Raw genomic sequence first — 19059 nt, 5'->3', positions numbered from 1 at the left:
CTCCTACCCGAAGGGTTGTACCAACAGAAATGTATTAGCAAAAGTCAGCACATTTCAGGGACCTGTTTTTCTACCTATTGTTGTTGACTTGCTAACTGCATCTGTTCTCATTTGTACATGTAATGTCAGTTGACGCCTGGACCAACAGGTATGTGTATATAATGGAGTAATAGATATGCAGTAAAAGTTTCACTGTGATCTCTGGTCCATCTGCTCTCAGAATTTCTCTGGCAGAGCTGCTGGACTTGCATGTATTAATGCTGAACTGCTTTTGAAACCAGACAGTGTATTTTGACAGTTTCATTATCACAGCATTAACTGGGAGAAAAGCTGGTCTTTTACTGATTCTCAAATTCAGTATCTGATCTCTGACTGATGATCATGTTAAATGGATGTTGAATGTATCAGGCAATGCACATCATACAATATTTGAATCAAATCCATTTTGCCAGATGCTTTAATTACATGGAACATATATTTATAATCTTGAAATTCCTTCTGCAATTTTGTACAAAAATTGTAGATTGGGGAAATACTGTGTAGAAAGAAAATGGAAATACTCCATAGAGGATGTTAATCAATACTATCAAAATCCTCTGAAAATCTCCATAGATATACTTCCCTATAGCCATACAGTGGCAACTATACTTTTGGTTTTTTTCTTTTCCAGAACGCAACACTTGGCAAAAAGCCATAAAAAGTGAACTAGTGGCTGAGACAAGATGGCCTGTTCCATCTCTATACAGACCAGTAGCAGATGCAGAGGAGTGAAGCAAGCATCAGATAGATAATACATTTCTTGCAAATCCTCCAGACATCCCATGTTCACTTCAAAGTCATGTGGGTTTTTAAATATTCTCCCAATTCTCTGCATCCTGTGTCCTCAGCCATTACTTCTGGCACTGCAAGCACTTACACATTCTCAGCTGCACTAGTTCCTCAGCCCCAACTCAGACCATTCACATTGCCTACATAAGCAATAGCAGAACACATGGAAACATGAGGAACAAGACCTCATGGTGGGATGGTGTGGCAGAGAGGCACCAGTCACCCCTGAAAGAAAAATCAGTCTATGGAGGTGCCAAAAACTTCCAATTCAGTTGAAATCAATGAGGGTTAAGGGGTTTATCCAGGCTGTCAAGGAACTCTGGTTCAATGCCCTGCTGGGTCCCTGATTAGTGACACTAAATCTGTGACAGGTCATGCCTGGGCTCCCTCCTGGTGTGTTTCATGCAATGGAGCTGAGCGTCTGGGGCTACACCTGTTATAGCCACATAGCTTTAAAAGCATAGATTGCTAAGGGGAAATCTGTCCAGTTTGAAGGATAAAATGTTGTGGAGTGTGAAGGGGGCTGGAAGGAATCCTTTTTCTAACACCCAGGCATTACACTAGTGATGACCTTGGTTTTTCAGCTGTGTCCAGAGTAACAGGGTCTGAAGATTGTATGGAGCAGAATCTCAATGAGACCTATGATATAATTCTGTTGACATACCATTGATCAAGTAACTAGTAACTTGAACTTTCCCACAGACTATGCTGGGCCATTGACAACAAGTCTGATTCTTTTCGCCCCTGTTTCTTCATTAAATAGGAGTAATGATATTTGCTTTACTTTGTTAAGTACTTTGGGATGTACAGAAGAAAAGCATCTGATCACAACTGAAGTGTGAACAAGCAAATGGAAAAAATTACTGGAAAACTTAACTGGGTGGCTTCAAACCTCTGAAACTGTTTGAGTCTAATTTCCAGCTCTCATTCAGACATTCTCTTTTTGTCACCACCTGTTGTTTTAGTCTATTTAAAATCCTAGTTTTGGAAACAATACACCATGTGCCTGTGCTAATCCTTCTCTCTTAACACTAAAACCTGTTTTGAAATCCAAGTTGCCTTTCCCCAGTTGTGCAACATTTTATTTTTTTGAACCCTTCCTGAGCAAAGAGCAAAAACAATTGCCCTGAAAGGAGAAAAAAATGGGATTTTAAGGCAGATTTAATCTTAACCTTCTAAACCAATAGTATAAGAGAAACAATGGATTGAAGGACTGTGGTGGGGAGTTGACAAGGGCTCATTCACAGACTCTGCAGAAGGGTTTGCTATTGCCTCTCTCACTGAGGCATTAAGGTTGCCAGCAAGTGAGCCAGAAAAGCTCTGCATCAATCTCTAGGTGCAGCTGAGCTCGTGAACACTGCCACGGCATCTGTAGGGCTTTCATCAACATGTCTCAAAGCAGTTATTTCCACCTGTCTTTGATATGCCTGTGGTTTTACACAACCTGACTGAACAAGGAGGAGTTTATTCAACCAGAGGAGACTCTTCATTGAGGAAATGGTGGTGGATTAGTAACACTGTGTGTGTACATGTGTGTGACTGATCTCATTAAGAAGCTGTTTGTGCTCTGATGGTTTTATTGTTGCTGTGCTACAATCCAGAAAGGAGCTGAAAGAGCTCAGGGGTGATGACAGCAGTAGCAATAGAGGTTTTTAAAATAATTGTCTATAACGTAAAGAAACCCAATTTTTCCTGCTGTTTTCAAAAACGGGGATACGTTTCGTTCTTTCAGGACTCTTTCAGCTCCCTGCAAAGCAGGAGTCAAGTGTAAATTACCATCACTTTCACAAGGACAAGGACACGGGGGAAGTAAGAATTTTAGAGACTGGTGTTATTTTCGTTACCAGTCAGTCTCCCCTTTGTTTGCCCGGGCAGATCAATATGATCGATAGGCGAGACAGCCGTCCGAGAGCAGAGAGCGAAAGCAGCGCGAAGCAGAAAACCTGCGGGGCTTTACAACCCCCCCTCCTTTCATCTCTGGCTGTCGTCTCCACCCTCGGTACGCTGTGGCTCCTCCTGGGGAGCGGTGATGCTGAACCCGCCGCGGGTGCATCAGCCCAGCCCGGGCAGCGCGCTCCTCCCTGCCGCCGCCTCCCTGGCAGCGGGGAGCTCCCATCTCCCATGAAAACGCTGTGTTTTCATCAGTGCCTCAAACCAGCTGCGAGAAGATAGCTTTTTAGCCTGTGCGAATGAGCTGGAGGGATTAACCTGTCTGGTAACTGAATTTACAGAGATTGAAAGTCCAGGTGCTGTCGGGGGAGTGGAGGACGGGACAGGAATGGGACTGTGACTACATGGAGAATGTCCTCTGGGGCTACGGCTCTCCCACACTCCGCTCCACTCACCCTTTGGCAGGGCACCGTGCAGAACACATGCTGAGACTGAGTGAGGGGCAGAAGCGGCAGTGGGCTGGTGAAGATGGAGAATGACACAGGGACTGAGCAGAACCAAACTGGGCTACCTCTGTCAAGCCAGGAGATCATTACAGCTGAATACCAAGTGGTTACCATCCTCTTGGTCCTCCTCATCTGTGGACTGGGCATCGTGGGCAACATCATGGTGGTTTTGGTGGTCCTCAGAACCAAACACATGAGAACTCCCACAAACTGCTATCTGGTGAGTCTGGCTGTGGCAGATCTCATGGTGCTTGTGGCTGCAGGACTACCCAATATCACGGAAAGCCTGTATAGATCCTGGGTGTATGGATATGTGGGGTGTCTCTGCATCACTTACCTCCAGTACCTAGGGATCAATGCGTCTTCTTTTTCCATCACTGCCTTTACCATTGAGAGATACATAGCCATCTGCCACCCAATCAAAGCTCAATTCCTATGTACTTTTTCAAGAGCCAAAAAGATAATTATTTTTGTCTGGGCTTTCACCTCCATATACTGTATGCTCTGGTTTTTTCTGCTAGACCTTAATACAGTGGTCTACAAAGACACTACTGTTGTGTCCTGTGGCTACAAGGTGTCCAGGAGCTATTACTCTCCTATCTACATGATGGACTTTGGTATATTTTATGTTGTACCAATGGTATTGGCAACTGTCCTCTATGGCCTGATTGCTAGAATACTGTTCCTGAATCCCATCCCTTCGGACCCAAAAGAAAACTCTAAGACATGGAGGAATGATGTGGCTCACCAAAGCAAGTCTGTGACTTCCAAGACGACTAACAGGAGTTTCAATAGTACTATTGCTTCTCGAAGGCAGGTAGGAACAGCAGTTTGAAACAACTTTCTGAAACCTACAACCCACTTGTTTTAGAGATCACTAGTCTAAACCTGTGAAAGGGTGTAAAATATATTCTCCCTTTTTGCTAAGTAATCAAGCTGAAATTCTTTGATACATATACATATGTATTTTTTTCTTGCCTATTCATTATTACCTACCACAAGGACTGAAAAACAAATAGTATTTAATTTCCTATATCAAAAAACAATTAGGAAGTGTCGATAAAGAATTAAATCTTTTTAACAATAGTTTCTTTATATGACAGCCTGTTAGTAATCCTGCAAAATACTCAAATGACTCTTGAGTTATTTTTGAGATCTGAAGAAAAGGAACTAGTCTGGGAGTTTAGGAGACTTGAGGTTTTGTCCCAGCTAAGGCACTGTGTCACTCTACAAACGCAGTCAAGTTGTTACTTTTCCTAACTCTTCTATGAAAAGTCTACGTAAGCAAGTCTGTATATAAAAGTGATTTGTAAATGCTCAGTATCCTTGTCATTCTGTCTCACTGTCATAAAATATTTTTATGAGTTGATGTCTAAAAACTGAGGCATAGGTTTGACTAGCTTCTTTTTATATTGTTAGATATGTATGCTGCAGTGTGTATTTATACAAGTAGAATATAGTTAGTATATTAATTTTTTGATATTTGCAATAAACCATACTGCCTCATACTCACACAGCGTGCAGCAGGTAGTGCAGTCAGGTGCAGCGTTGAGAAATGCAGGGCGCATCACTTCTCAGCTGGCTTTCAGGAGCAGGCTCCAGTTGGGTCAGGCAGCCTGATGCGAGCATGGGCAAGTGATGCTCTATGCTCAGTGACTCGCTCACATCGCCTGGCAGCTGCTGCACGGCACACTAGAACATTGCTCTGCCAAGCAGTGTGCTTCTACCTCCCGGCACTGTACAGTTCCCTCAGGATGCAAAGCTGAGCTGTGCACACCTTTTCAGACAAGCTGAGTATCCCCCTTGGGTGATGGGTCAACTTTATATTCTTATTTTGTGTAGATTTCTACTGTTTAATGAGAGGGACTGTTTTCCCTTATTAGAGACGACACTGACCTCAGAAGTTAACTGAGCTGCCTGCTAGACCACCAAATGCTCGCAGAGCCCTAAAACTGCTTTGAAATGTACAGCAGAAACATGGGCTAGGTTATATTTCATTATGTGTCTCCAATTATAGTTAATAGTCAGATTAGAGGTGTTTAATTTTGGTTTTCTTTGTCCATTAATTAGTACAAGAAGATAACCTGCTTTTAAGTTCTCAGTATCACTTTAGTATACATGCTTTTTACATTAAACTTTGCTGAATGTGGATACTGTTATATTATGAAACCAAAACGTGGGGATTATAATGTGATGTGGTTTCTGTCTTGTAAAGACAGAAAAACTTTTTCTAAAAGCCTAAGTAACTTGTTTAACGTACCATTATGAGTAAAGTTAGCATTTGCATATAGTACAACGTAGGAAGGAAAGCAAAGTTAGTGTGGTATTGTTAGTAATAATTTTTATGTAATGGCAGCATGCAAAATGTAGCCAGTGGCATCAAATGGGAAAACACAAGTCCATATACAGAAAAATCTAAAATCTCAACAGTTAATAAAACACACAAGTGTAAATTTCCTGCTGCACTGGCAAAGGCATGTATAGTTGACAGAATAGTTTGGCATCATAGTGAGTTCTGCCACCATGTGAACTGTCCATATACCTTCTCAGAACCGTGCTTGCACTGCAGTGATGGAGTTGCATAGGATGTCCAGCCTATGATCTGTAGAAAAAGTGACTGAAAATGTAGTGTACACTTTGTACTTCTGTGGCATTTCTCATGTTTATCCAAGAACATTTCTACAAAATGAAATTTGTGGAGGTTCCTGTAGTGGATTGGCTCTGGCTGGCAGACAAACACGCAGCCAGCCACTTCCTCATTCCCTTCCATAGCAGAACAGGGGAAGAAATGGGAAGAACAGGAGCAAGAAACCTCCTGGGTCCAAATAAGGACAAAAAGATAATTTATCAGTTATTGTCATGGACAATGCAGACTTGACTTGGGGAAAATGAGCTTAATTTATTGCCAGTTTATTGCCACAAGTTACATTCAGTCCCTTCCATGAGGCAACTGGCAGTGCAGGGTGAGTTGCAGTCGGGTTGCAGAGGTTTGTCTCTGTCACTCCTTCCTTCTCACTCCTTTCCACTCTTTCAGTGTGGGTCCTCCATGGGCTGCAGTCCCTTCAGGTGGTGCCTGCTTTGCCAAAGAGCACCTCCTCCTCTGACTTTGATGTTCCCTCTACCGTTTCTCACTCTTGTTCTGTTTTCCCCTCTCTTTCTGGCATTTTTGCCATTTCTTAAATATATTTTCAGAGGCACTTCCAGCTCATCTGTATCTTGCGGTAGGTCAGCTGGAACTAGAACCACTTGTGTCCAGCACAGGGCAGGCCCAGGCCTCTTCTCAAAGAGGCCACACCTGCAACCTCCCAACTGTAAAAACCTGGGCAGGGAAATTCAGTATAGTTCCACTGAGTGATTATGATTAATTGTTATTATAATTAACCTATTTTGAGCTCACATTTATATAATATACCAGAATGAAACAGTAAGTTAGATAGGTTTCCTCAACCTTCATGAAGATTTAGCTTAGGAATTTCATAACCATTTTTGACAATTAATCCAACATGACAGTATGTGAATTGATTTCCCCACTTAGTCTGTCCTGGATTGCTTGACTAATCTGGATTTAGCTTGACCCAGACTGCCAGGTCATACCATTCTCTTTAATTTTTGTGGGACTTCGCATTATCTCATCTATGTTTGGAAAGTCTTTCATTGTTAAAAAAAGGTCAAAACTTGCTTTTTGCCTGGCCAAGAAAGCATTTTCTCCCCTACTTTGTCATATAGTGGCTGTGTTTTAGCTGAAGATCACTACCTGAAGCTATTTCACAGCAGAAGTAGACTGTATTGTCCTCTTGGGTTTTTGGCTTTTTTTAAAAAACTTGTATTATTTTGTTAGCATATAGCTATATATGTGCTGTCAGTTCTGCGTCTCTATGTCTACTTCCAAGAATTAGTTTTCTATATACAGTCGATACTTTCTATTGTGAGTCATACAGTTCTGCAATGACAATTGTTTTCCTCAAAAATGACAATATATCACTTAGGTTTCTGGTATGAGATTTAGCCCAGAATTAGAAGCTGACAGACTAAAAATGCAGAGAGCATCTTGGAAGCCATCCTTGATTTAACAGCTAGGATGCTTCCTCACACCTGGCACCAATGGAAAGAACAGAGCAAGGGAGGAACAACCCTGATATGGCATTTAGAATAGCTCTGTGCTCACAAAAAAAAGCAAATATAGAGTAAAATAACCATTTCCTTACAACTATGGAGGACAGCTATCTAAGCTGAGGCAAGGGAGGAGTGGGAAGCTCAGCAGTGAGGTAAACAAGGTGGGAGGGAGGTGACTATTTCTGAAGGAGAATAGATAGACCATGTTCAGTTTCATTAGAACAGATATTTTCAGTCTCTGATGTAAACAGACATAACACCATCACTGAAGTGGAAAAAAGTTGTCAAGTGGTCAGAGGACTTCTGTTCCATTTACAAACCAATATTCTGTAATTTAGAAGGAGGGCCTGAAATATATTTTAGAATGGTGAGTTAAGCCTATTTTAACATAATTTCCATGTGAGGTGCGTAGGAATGAGCTCAGAATGAAGCCATAGTACATCTCCACTGAACAAAAATCAGCTCTTCCAGGTAAAAAGTGGTCCTCTGCTTACTCATTCCATTCCCTGCATTCACCCTTCCACCCACATGATATAAAAGCTACTGCACTATGTTAGCTTTAGTAAATATTTATTTCATTCCGATGTTTGGAAAGCTAACACGAACAAAATTCGTTTACTAAATGATCAGTACCCCCATATCAACAACCACCAATGGACAAAGCCTTCAAAGTACTCTTCAGGACACCCTGAAGTTTTCATTCAAAGCACTGCAAGAAAAAACTGAACAGGGAAGACAAGCAAAAAAAACCAGGTATAAAAATCAGTCCTTTTTTTAAATGTTGAAAGAGAAGGAAAGGCACAAAATAAGATTTTTTTTTCTCATAAAGTATCTCCATTTCCAAGACATATTTGCTTCACTGAACAACATCTGCTGATGTTGGACAACTACTGAAATCACATGTTGTTTACACTGCAGACAAAAGTTCTACCAAGGAAAGGAGCACCAATACATGTCCATAGGATGTGTCAAACTCCATTCTTACATCCACTTCTGATGAGCTAAATCAATCCCACTCTTGCAATATTTCTTCTGTTTTAAAGAACTGTACTGGATAGCAGGGTGTGATAGAGTTTTATTTGACAGTCAGGCGCTCCTTCACACATGGGAGTACATTTCTAATTCATTTTGTACATCAGGCTCCTGGTGTCCCAGAAGGAATAGGAAACAGTTCATTCTGCCTCTTCTTTATCAGAAACTAAATCCAGCTGATCCTCTCTTTCACGGAAACCCATAAGAGTCATTTATTGCCTTTGCAGAGCTTTTGATCAGCCACTAAAAGTCGGTAGGCAACATCTGACTTTCTCCTGAGGAAAGAGCTCTGCCAGAAGAAGGGGAGATATTGGTATGCTCCATTTTCAGAGGAATCAGTTTGTGCTCAAGGTAATGTGGCATTAAGCTGTGAGGAATCAATTAGTGTTACACTTTGGTTTAGTACTGAAACATGCAGGTAAAACGTCAAGCCTGTGTTTAGTTTGTGACTAAAGAAAAATCTTAAACACCTATTAGGTCTGATGAAGCTGGTGATCACTCCAGCTTTCAGTTATGGGCTTTCAGCTATGCTTTGCAAAGAAAATAACCTTGCTAGACAGAAGTTCATATATAGCTGAACAATACCAAAGCATTTGACTCTAATAGGGGGTCTCGGTAATAAACAGTGACATAGTGTTTTTTCTAACACTAAGATTACTAGAAGATGAAAAGGTGACTAAGAGTAAGATGAGTTCTTTTTGACCGCAGAGAAACTGTAGAATATTTCTTCTGAGTGTTTTGCATAATTTGAACCTGAGAAAACAATGAAATAATTCTGGCTTACACATTTCCTCAAATTAAATGGGAGGGAAATTGAGAAACCAAAATTTTCAAGTACCCTTCAGTTTAATCTAGGTCACAGTAGATGAAACTTCAAAGCTTGACAAAGGGAAGATCAATATGATTAGAAGATGATGTCATGACAAAGAATATCTCTTAATGCCAGACAGTTCAAAGTCCTATTTGCTTGATTCAGAGCCAAAGATCGAACTTCAATGCAAATTCAATATTAAGATTTATTTAACATCATGTGATCATTTGGACAGATGATCACAGGTCCCAAGGAGGTGAACTGAAGTTGATTTCTACTCACTCACCAGAAAATACAGACTATGAATTTGGAGCTGTCCAATTAAAGACATAATTCGAACGTGTAAGGAATCCTGGACCTCATGAAGCACTGGGAGACTGTAGTTGTTGTCATAGAACTAGGGTAAAAACTGCATGCAGTGGCAAGAAAGATTGAACATGATACAAAGGATCATGAGCCATCAAGGGACTTTGTTCCAGATCCCTCAGGACCTTAGATTAAAGAAATTTCCCTCCAATACTTTGTTATAAATTAACAGAATCACTGAGGCTGGCAGGCGTCTCTGGAGATCATCTAGTTCAACCCCAACGGTAGTGATGCTGTGGTAGGCTGAAGACATCTGGCTTGTTAGCTGTTCTTCTGCCACTTTGCTTTAGTTTCTTCACTGAAGTTGCAAAGACAGATGCAACAGTTAGATATTTCATTTATCAGGCAAGCATTATAATTGTATTAGCCTACCAATTTGTGTCTTTGCACTTCCAAAATAGCCTGTTATTGGTACTTGCAAACCATCCATATTGTTAAGTTTCCAGAAAACACATTCACTGACTGTATCCTAATAAAAATTAATCTCAATCAAGAAAATATTAACTGCAGTTACAGTAATTTATTACACATAAATAGGAATGTGTGTTCATAAATTCAGTCTGGAAAGAATACAAGTGCCTGTACCAAAGACTTGACCAGATTGTCCATTACCAAAAATTGCAGACAAACCAAATTCAATATAATCAGCTCATTGCCTCTATCAAGCAGTTCATATTCAACTTACATTCACACACATTACAGCTTCAACTTTACATATGCCTGAAATTCAACTTAATAATTCTTTAGTCTTTATCCATAGTCTTCCTTTCTGTATTTTTGCACCATAAAGTACTGTAAGTATCAAAATAAATCCCAACACTTCTTTTTCATTGCTTTTTTATATACAGCACCCCACATTTCCACTTCTAAACAGTCTTTGCTTGCAGAAATAAAAGAAATAAATATTCCTATTTGAACTTTGGAAGATTTAGACACTTATAGTTACTGTTTAGGAGAATTAATGCAGAGCAGATGTGTACCTGTGTTGGTAATAGTTGAAGGCCGATCAGAGTTTCCCCTCCTGTCCATTTTAGGCATTCTATTCCCAAACTTTTATTAAAAAAGCAGGGGGAGAAAAGTTTCATTTAATGACTAGAAAATGTGTTAGTCAAAGTATTCAGAGAATACAAAGGTTCACTAATAAGTAACACCAGCCAACATTAGATGTTTCATTACAGCATGCAGTACAAGAGAGAAAAGGTATTTCTGCTGCCTTTTTTTTTTTTTTTTTCGTGTGGGTGCTTAATTTTGCTAACAGTTAATTTTTTTTTTTTTTTTTTTTTTTCTAGCAGCACAGGTAATAGGATCCCTCAGCATTTCTTAAACATTAATGCTTTTTATTATGAAGATCTGAATCATTTTGTTCTGCTCAGAAGCATGAAAATGTCCTGAAGACCCAGGCATTATGGGAAGGAATAAAAGAGTGAGAGAACTTAAAACTGAAGGATAGAAAAGGGGTTTGCCTGTTACACAGGAAAACTTTGAAAATGTGAGGAAAATTAAATCCTTTTTCTAAGAGTACCTGTTGTGTGAGCTACCATGTCAAGCAGCTCATTACCTTTTAAAATAGGGCAAGAGGCCAGGGGAAGCAGATAGGAAACAAAGAGGCAACCTAGTCCCCTTTTTATAGCCACTGATATGCTCATGGAATCACAACCTGAGCTGTGTGCTTCCTTTTCTCTTTTACATATGCTCCTCATCTGTTCGGTCCTCCACATCACATCCCAGTTCTGGATGTATTGATCTCTCTCACACTTCCATTTTATCCCATGTAGCTCAGCCAATGGATCCCAAATTTTTTTCTTGTCCATCCATAATATGAACTCTGAATTACATATTTGCAGGTAGATTTCATACTTTTCCCAACGGAATCCCTAGTTTCCTCTGGTATCAAGGGGACTGTGAAAAATAAATATATCCTTAGATCGCAAATGTGTTTGTTTATACTTGAGACGGGATCCAACTCACTTAACCCTATGCATATGTCACAAAGCTAATTGCTTAGTCCAATCAAATCACCTAAGGTCCCTCCATGGTTGATTAAAGCCCACGGCATCCTGGCTTGTGTCAGAAATAGTGTGACCAGCAGAAGCAGGGAGGTGATAGTCCCCCTGTACTCTGCACTGGTGAGGCCACACCTGGAGTATTGTGTCCAGTTTTGGGCACCTCAATACGAGAGAGATATCGAGGTGCTGGAGCGAGTGCAGAGGAGGGCAACGAAGCTGGTGAAGGACCTGGAGAACAGATCCTATGAGGAGCGATTGAAGGAGCTGGGACTGTTCAGTTTGAGGAAGAGAAGCTGAGGGGAGACCTCATCACTCTCTCCAGCTACCTGAAAGGACATGGTAGAGAGGTTGGTGCTGGTCTCTTCTCACAGGTGATTAGTGACAGAACAAGGGAGAATGGCTTTAAACTGCAACAAGGGAGGTTCAGACTGGACATTAGGAAAGACATTTTCACAGAAAGAGTGGTCAGAGAGTGGAATAGGCTGCCCAGGGAGGTGGTGGAGTCACCATCCCTGGATGTGTTTAAGGGTCATTTAGATGAGATGTTGGGGGATGTGGTGTAGGGGAGAACTTCGTAGAGTAGGGCTGATGGTTGGACTCGATGATCCCAAGGGTCTTTTCCAACCTGAATGATTCTGTGATTCTAGAGAAAGTCCTCTCTTAGACATTGATGCAGTACATGATGACCTGTCCCCCAGAGAAATCCCTCTGTTCTCTCACAGCAGAGCAAACACAGATTACAGTTTACAATGCAAGATAAATTTTCTGTGGCTTACATGAAATCCTCAATCATATTGCATGTTTTCATTTGCAGTGTTATTATATCAAAACCTTACTTCTGTTATTTCTTTAATCCTCCTCCTCATTGTACAACTTCTTTTGGATCCCAAAATCACAGACTGGCATATACAATCTCTGTGCATTGTAATGAACACCACCAAGGAAAAGAAAGAAAGATAATATTACATGCCTTTAAAACACCAAAGTGACTCTATGGCACAGTAAATTAGTAAATATGACTATTACTTTTACCTGTGTAAGACTGTAAGAAAGATTAGTATTGAAAGGAGAAGGAAGCAACTACCAAACTGTGAGTAATGAAAATGTCTCATAAAAACACTCCATTAGAATGACAAGGTTTTGGAACAGGAAGGAAAAGGAGAATATTGGTTCAGAATTAAAATATTGGGAATCTGTTTAGTAAAAAAATATTTTAAATATTTTTCAGAAAGTTCTCAGAAAACAAAAGATAGATAGGGCTTGAAGAATAGTTTCGTGTGGCCAGGAACACATACAATCTCAAGCACTTCACTATCATTCAAAGTACACTTGAAATTTGGACTAAAATTGATTTGCTCAAAACCTTTTAATCATGTTTTCGGTCTCTTTAACTGAGAATAATTTGTACTCTGAGTATAGAATATGCAGTGGACATCCACAAGAAAAGAGCAATCAGTGTATGCTTGCCTTCATCTGAGTAATGAATGAGGATGCTAATGCCACTGCTTTCAGGGAGATTTGGTGTATCCTTACAGGTAATAAAAAGCAGGTTCTTAAAAAAGTTTATCCTCTTAGCACTCCACTGACGTCAGATAATTAGCTCTCCCCAAATGATGTTTTGTTATGTTTCATATGAAGTGATTTGAAAAAGGATTACTTAAGCAAAGTGGATGAAACTTTCCTCTAAGCTATTTCTGTGCAGCCCCATCCACCCCAGTGAAGATTTCTGGTGTGGATAAGAAAGTAGCTTTGGCCTAAATCATGTGTTTTGAAGCTGGGTTCATCTATAAAGGCAAATTCAGGTGTGAAAAAAAGTCCAGGACATGCTTGCAGAATCTTTGGGTCAGAAGCCTCATCCTGCAGTGGGGTGACAAGCCCTCTGACCACTCTGGGAACAAAGTGAATGGTGCCAGAACACCTAGGAGCTGCTGCCATTTACACATAGGTCATGCTGTGATGTAGCTGAGCATGCAAAGCCACTGCCTCCAGAGCCAGCTTAGGGAGGATTTACCAATGAGCAAATGATTATCTGAACTCAGCCTCACAGTGGGTCTCAGAGACACGACTGCTAGTGATCAGATAGATCAGACAGTGGAATTTCTGTCTGGCAGTTGAGAGCTTGTGTCAGATTTGTGATTTTTGGCAGCTTTGGAAGGATATGCATTGCAGCCAGTTTAAAATTATGGTGAATTCTCCTCCCTGCCCTGCACTGACTGAACCACCAAGAGGTACCACTAAAGAGGTGTCATCCATGGCCACATGTTTCTGCCTCTTCTCTTGCACTGACTGTAGACTCTGGCAGTTTATGGCTACATGAATTGGATCACTGACCTGAGCAAACCAAAAGCCAGCGCGACAGAGAGGTGCTTAATTTCAAGTTGAACCAGCAGTCTGACCTGACCCACACCCTCATTTCTGGGGCCAGCACAAGGAGGGAGGTGAGAGCAGGATGCTTTTTTTGCTGCAGTCACAGCTTACTTTGGGTTCAGTTTATGTCAAGACCAGGAAATTGTGGACTCTGAGTGCTGCAAGACAATGTCTTTCCTGGCATAAAACCTGACAGTGAGAAGCTAACCTCTTGGCATTTTAAATCACATTCAAATCTGAAGACTAAATTGATTTCAGCCAGGGCACTTTGTGTTGCGATCATGGTATTTTTTATCTGGTGTTAAGAGACAGTTCTAATACATTGTCAAATCACAGCCTCAGTAGGATGAACATGGCAGCAGTACAAGCGAGTGGTGTTAGATAGTAGGAAAATGCACATCAAGCTGCCAGTATACATAAATTTAGCTAATAGTTTGCACACTGCATACATATATGTAAGGCATATAGGACACAGTCACTTGAAGAGTAACAGCATTTCTTCATTGCTGTAAAGTATTAGTTGTGTGACTAAAATATCCCTTTCCTGATAGTAAGATCAATTTAATTCTAGCTCAACCCAGGATGCAAACTAGCAGCTGCACCATTGTAAGTGATTCTCTGGGCAATTGTTCGTTAAAGACATGCTCAGAAGAAAGGTAAATTGCCAATGATCAGTAGGTATGATAATAGAGTTCCCTGCTGATCTGGTAGCAAGTACTTTGATGCCGATGCCGGTGTAGACGATTATCCACTTGCCTTCTGAATGCCTGAGCTGATGCAACACATCTGTTAGTTGGGCTCAGTCCCATTGTTAATCCAAGCTCCACAAATGGTTACTTTCTTCCTTTAAATGTGAATTCTTTTCCATAATGAATGATTATTCTCAGTTGAATGGATATGCTCAGTTTGGAGGCATAGGCTGGAGCTGAGCTGGAGGGAGGAGAGGCAGCAGGTGAGGAGTCCTGTGTCTTCCTCAGCCACAGTGGGTCAGTACTGGATCACCTCACTCTTTGCAACCATGTTGATGGGACTGGTTGTTTCAGAATTGGTTCAGAAATAAGGAAAAATCATCCTTTCGGCTACCTGAGACATTCACAATCACATTTTGCTCTATTATAATGACTGTGCAAAAAACCCAAGAAAAGTAGTCTATGAGTTGTAAGGAAATGTATCAGTCAAATGACAAAAAAGGAGATAATATTTCTCAGCCTCCTTTTTTACTTCTACTGAACACAGCTTTAGGGAAATCAAAAGTGACGGTGAAGGGAAGAGAATTATAGGACAAAATTATAGCCGTTTAATATGTACATTTAAAGATAAGTAGATAAAGATGCATTATTTTGTAGCATAACTTTGCTCTTCATCTCGTACGTTATCATAATATCTATAACAAAAAACAACAAACTGGGTTATATGTATATGTGTCTTTCTGGATAGTTAGAAGAAAATACATCCCTTAGGCAATGAGATGGCAGACTTTCTATATAACCAGCTATCTGATCAGAAGACAAGAGAATTGTATACTCTCCTATAACTTCAAACTCAAAAAGACACCTAAAACTAGCATGTATTTATAAGTGATTTTAGCAGAGTTATCTGTCTGTCCCCCTGGAAACAACTGAAACTCTTATTGATCTACATCTATCCTTTCTGCAAGCAATGAAATTATAACCCATACAGTCAGAATGTATCCTGTGGTTACAGGAGTTGCTGTTTCACTGAAATATAACTTCAGGTACTCAGAAGGAAGGAATAAAGCAAAGGTAAAAAGAAGTTCTTTAAACTAATCTGTCAATAGAAAACAACAGTTTTATGTCAAGAAGAAAACAGTAAAAAAAGAAAAACAAAACAATCAAAAGAAGCAGTTGTAACTCACCAAAATCAGTGCCAATGCACACACAGTTAACCAAGTCATCTCCTGATTTACATGAGGCTGTGCCACCATGCTATCCCACTGTCACCTCTCACTGTACTTTCTATGTTTATTAATACATTTCAAACATTCTTTAATGTAGAGATTAGAGAATACCATACATACTAGAATTAAATTATTTACAAGAGAAAGACTTTTTACAGTGAGGTTTTTTTCCTAATTTTTTAATAATTTCTTGTTCACTTCCTTTCAGCTATCCTGGGTATCCTCAAAGGCTGTTTTTTCTCTATTCAAAACCAATTTACACAATAGAAGAAAGTTCTTAAAATAATGAAGTTTTGTTGATAATACTTTTTTTTTTCCTGGTTCTGTAAACTTTGTCATTTCAGAGTAAACCTCAAATAATGAAATTAATGAACATCTGATTAAATACTGAAGATCTGAGGAATAGAAATAAATCTTTTTTTTTTTTTTTTTTCATTACTTTTAGCTGTAAACATTCTTTTAGGGTGGCTGTTGGAGCATATAATCTAAATAGGCTTCAGGTTCAATTACTCTATGAATTATACTAGTCTAAAGGAGGAGATTAATGTTGTTGGAAAAAATTACTTAAATCCCCATTTGAATCAACACATTCTTCCAGCTTGAGAAGTTCCAAAGTCTAAGGTCTACAACAATTAGCTTACTGGGATATCACCTGGAAAGAGAAATTTAACAAAAACTAGGAGGAATTTGGAACTTTTTTTTTTTTCTGTCCTTCTTACTGTAGAAAACCTTTCTGAATCATAAATTCCCAGCTGAAGACTCTGTCCATAGTTTTGCTTTGGTCCTAGAGTTGTAGGAATGCACATGGTCCTTCCAAGAAGAGTACTAACTTTCTGCCCTTCTTCTGTCTACCTCTGTGTTCCCTCAGGTTACCAAGATGTTGGCTGTGGTTGTGATCCTATTTGCATTTCTGTGGATGCCCTACCGCACACTGGTCGTGGTTAATTCCTTTCTCTCCAGCCCTTTCCAAGAAAACTGGTTCCTGCTATTCTGCAGAATCTGTATTTATTTAAATAGTGCTATCAATCCTGTAATTTACAATCTCATGTCCCAGAAATTCAGAGCAGCCTTCAAGAAACTCTGCAACTGCCAGCAGAAACGGGAGAAGAAACCAGCCAATTACAGTGTGGCCCTAAATTATAATGTCATCAAAGAGTCTGATCATTTCAGCACTGAACTAGAAGATATTACTGTCACCAATACCTATCTGTCCTCTGCAAAATTGTCCCTTGGTGATAGATGTTTGTCATCTGAGGTAACAGTTAATACATTTTAGTGTTTACAAGGGTAAGGTCCTCATGAACCAGACCATGTTCATGTGCATGGGGCTGTGCTGGGCTAGCTTTCAGCCGGGACAGCACAGCAAAGGACCAGGGAAGGCTGGTGATGACAGATGATGCACCACCAAACACGGCATGGTGGGGCGGGAGAACCGCCTGGCTCTAGAAAGTGATGCTCTCAAAGAGCCTTGTGCAGAGCATGATGTGTCTGGGAGGATCCGGGGTATGGGGAAGGATGAGGAGAAGCATGTATGTTGAGCCTTTCTCCCTGAGGAGCAGAGGGCAATGGTGGAGCATCAGACACTGGTGCTCAGGCATGGTGCCTCATGTAAATGTCTGTCAGGAGGGTGGGCACTGGTGTCTGAGCTGAGCGATTCCTCCTAGGCATGCTCTGGCTACCTGCAGGAGGGCAATGAGGTATTTTCTTGTGCCTCACCCCCTGGCTCCAGCTTGGGGTTAACTAGCCTGGTGACACCATGAAGCTGATGATAAGAGAAGACATGGATATCCCCCACACCAGCACTCTAGTCCTGAGAGGGCTGAAAGTCACATCCATTTCCATGCTGCCTGCACCATCCCTGTATTTAGCACATTTCTCTAACCCAGCTCTCTTCTACATGATGATGCATGTTACTGTTTTCATGATGATTTCCTACACAACACTACTTAAATGCTGTCTGTAAACCTGTATACCTTAGATCTTACGTACAAATGCTCCACAGAGAGACTGAGGTTTTTATTTCATTTTGGAGATTATATGAGAATGGAAAAATATTTTTTCTCAGTTTACTTCTTCTCTCCTCATTTTCAGGCCTGAAGCCCACCTTGTTCTGAGTACGCAGTCATGTAAAACCTTTGGATGCTCTGTTTCCACCAACCTGTATGAAATATAAAGGCATTTCTGCTCACAGAATTGCAGGAGTTACCATCTATCTCTACACACTTGTCTGTGTCCTACAAGAAAATGCAGCCTCTTGGGAAGTGAAAAGAATGTACTGCTGAGTCTAACTGAATGAAGCACATAACACAACATAACTTTAAGCAGGTGAGTTGACTTCAGAAGAATACCCAAATCCTTTGTCTCGTGTATTGGCGTGGTCTGCGTTCTCAGAAAGAGCAAGGCTGCCGAGGACGTCTCCATGGATGCAGAGCGGGGCAGTGGATGATGTCCCACACGATGAATGAAAAGCACTTGCCTTTTCATTTTAGCAAGAAGAGGGAGCAAGACCACAGCGGTATCCTTCTTCTTGAGGACTTCTACCTCAAATTATGGGGAGTCAGTTTTAAAACCAGGCAGAATGCGATACCTGTGGGCACTGGCCGGGGGCAGGCTGGCCCCTGAAGCCTGGCCTATGAAGCACAGGAGCTGGCAGAGCTTTGGCTGGAGCAGAGCCAGCAGCTGAACCCATGCAGGTGGTGTTGCAGTGTTTTCTAAATCCTCTGCACTGGGGCTCTTCCCTGTTTACTGGGGGCCTGAGGCTTGCCAGCATCTGCATGAGCAGCACAGGCCATCAGATACGTGCAGTGGGGTTTGTGCCTGTGCAAATGCTCCATCACCATGGTGTCTGAACACCCAGACAACTGGAAGGGAAATGTCCAGACTCTTTGCTGCTTTTAAAATAACAAGGAAAAAATATAATGACAAAGTCACATGGCAGATAAGCAGGCAAAGCTGACTGCAGTTCAAGATTCAAAAGAGAAGAATATCAACGTTATTGTAGAGTTAGTACCTAACAGTTGCGTCTCATAGATACAATACTATAACAGTGACATACACTTTGAACAAGCCTTTGCTTTGTAGAGTTTGATGTGAAATTACAGAGTTCTATGGCATTTTATGGCTAACACTTCCTTAAAGCTACAGTTTGCCACCATAAGGGAAAGTCAAGGAGAGATATCAGTTATGCATCTATCCAGTGCTTTCAGACCAGGCCCTAGCTCC

The 19059-nt window shown here is 40.7% G+C and overlaps 1 protein-coding gene across 1 annotated transcript; it reads left to right on the top strand.

The window, feature by feature from the left end:
• Positions 1-3246: 3246 nt before the first annotated feature.
• Positions 3247-17113, top strand: TRHR (thyrotropin releasing hormone receptor). The gene is made up of 2 exons (XM_074897609.1): positions 3247-4041; positions 16706-17113. Exons 1-2 carry the CDS (start codon positions 3247-3249, stop codon positions 17111-17113), a joined length of 1203 nt encoding a protein of 400 aa, XP_074753710.1.
• The last annotated feature ends 1946 nt before the right edge of the window (positions 17114-19059 follow it).

The sequence above is a fragment of the Athene noctua genome, chromosome 2 (assembly GCF_965140245.1).
Source record: "Athene noctua chromosome 2, bAthNoc1.hap1.1, whole genome shotgun sequence".
NCBI classification, from domain to species: domain Eukaryota; kingdom Metazoa; phylum Chordata; class Aves; order Strigiformes; family Strigidae; genus Athene; species Athene noctua.
This window is presented reverse-complemented; position numbering and strand designations above follow the sequence as displayed.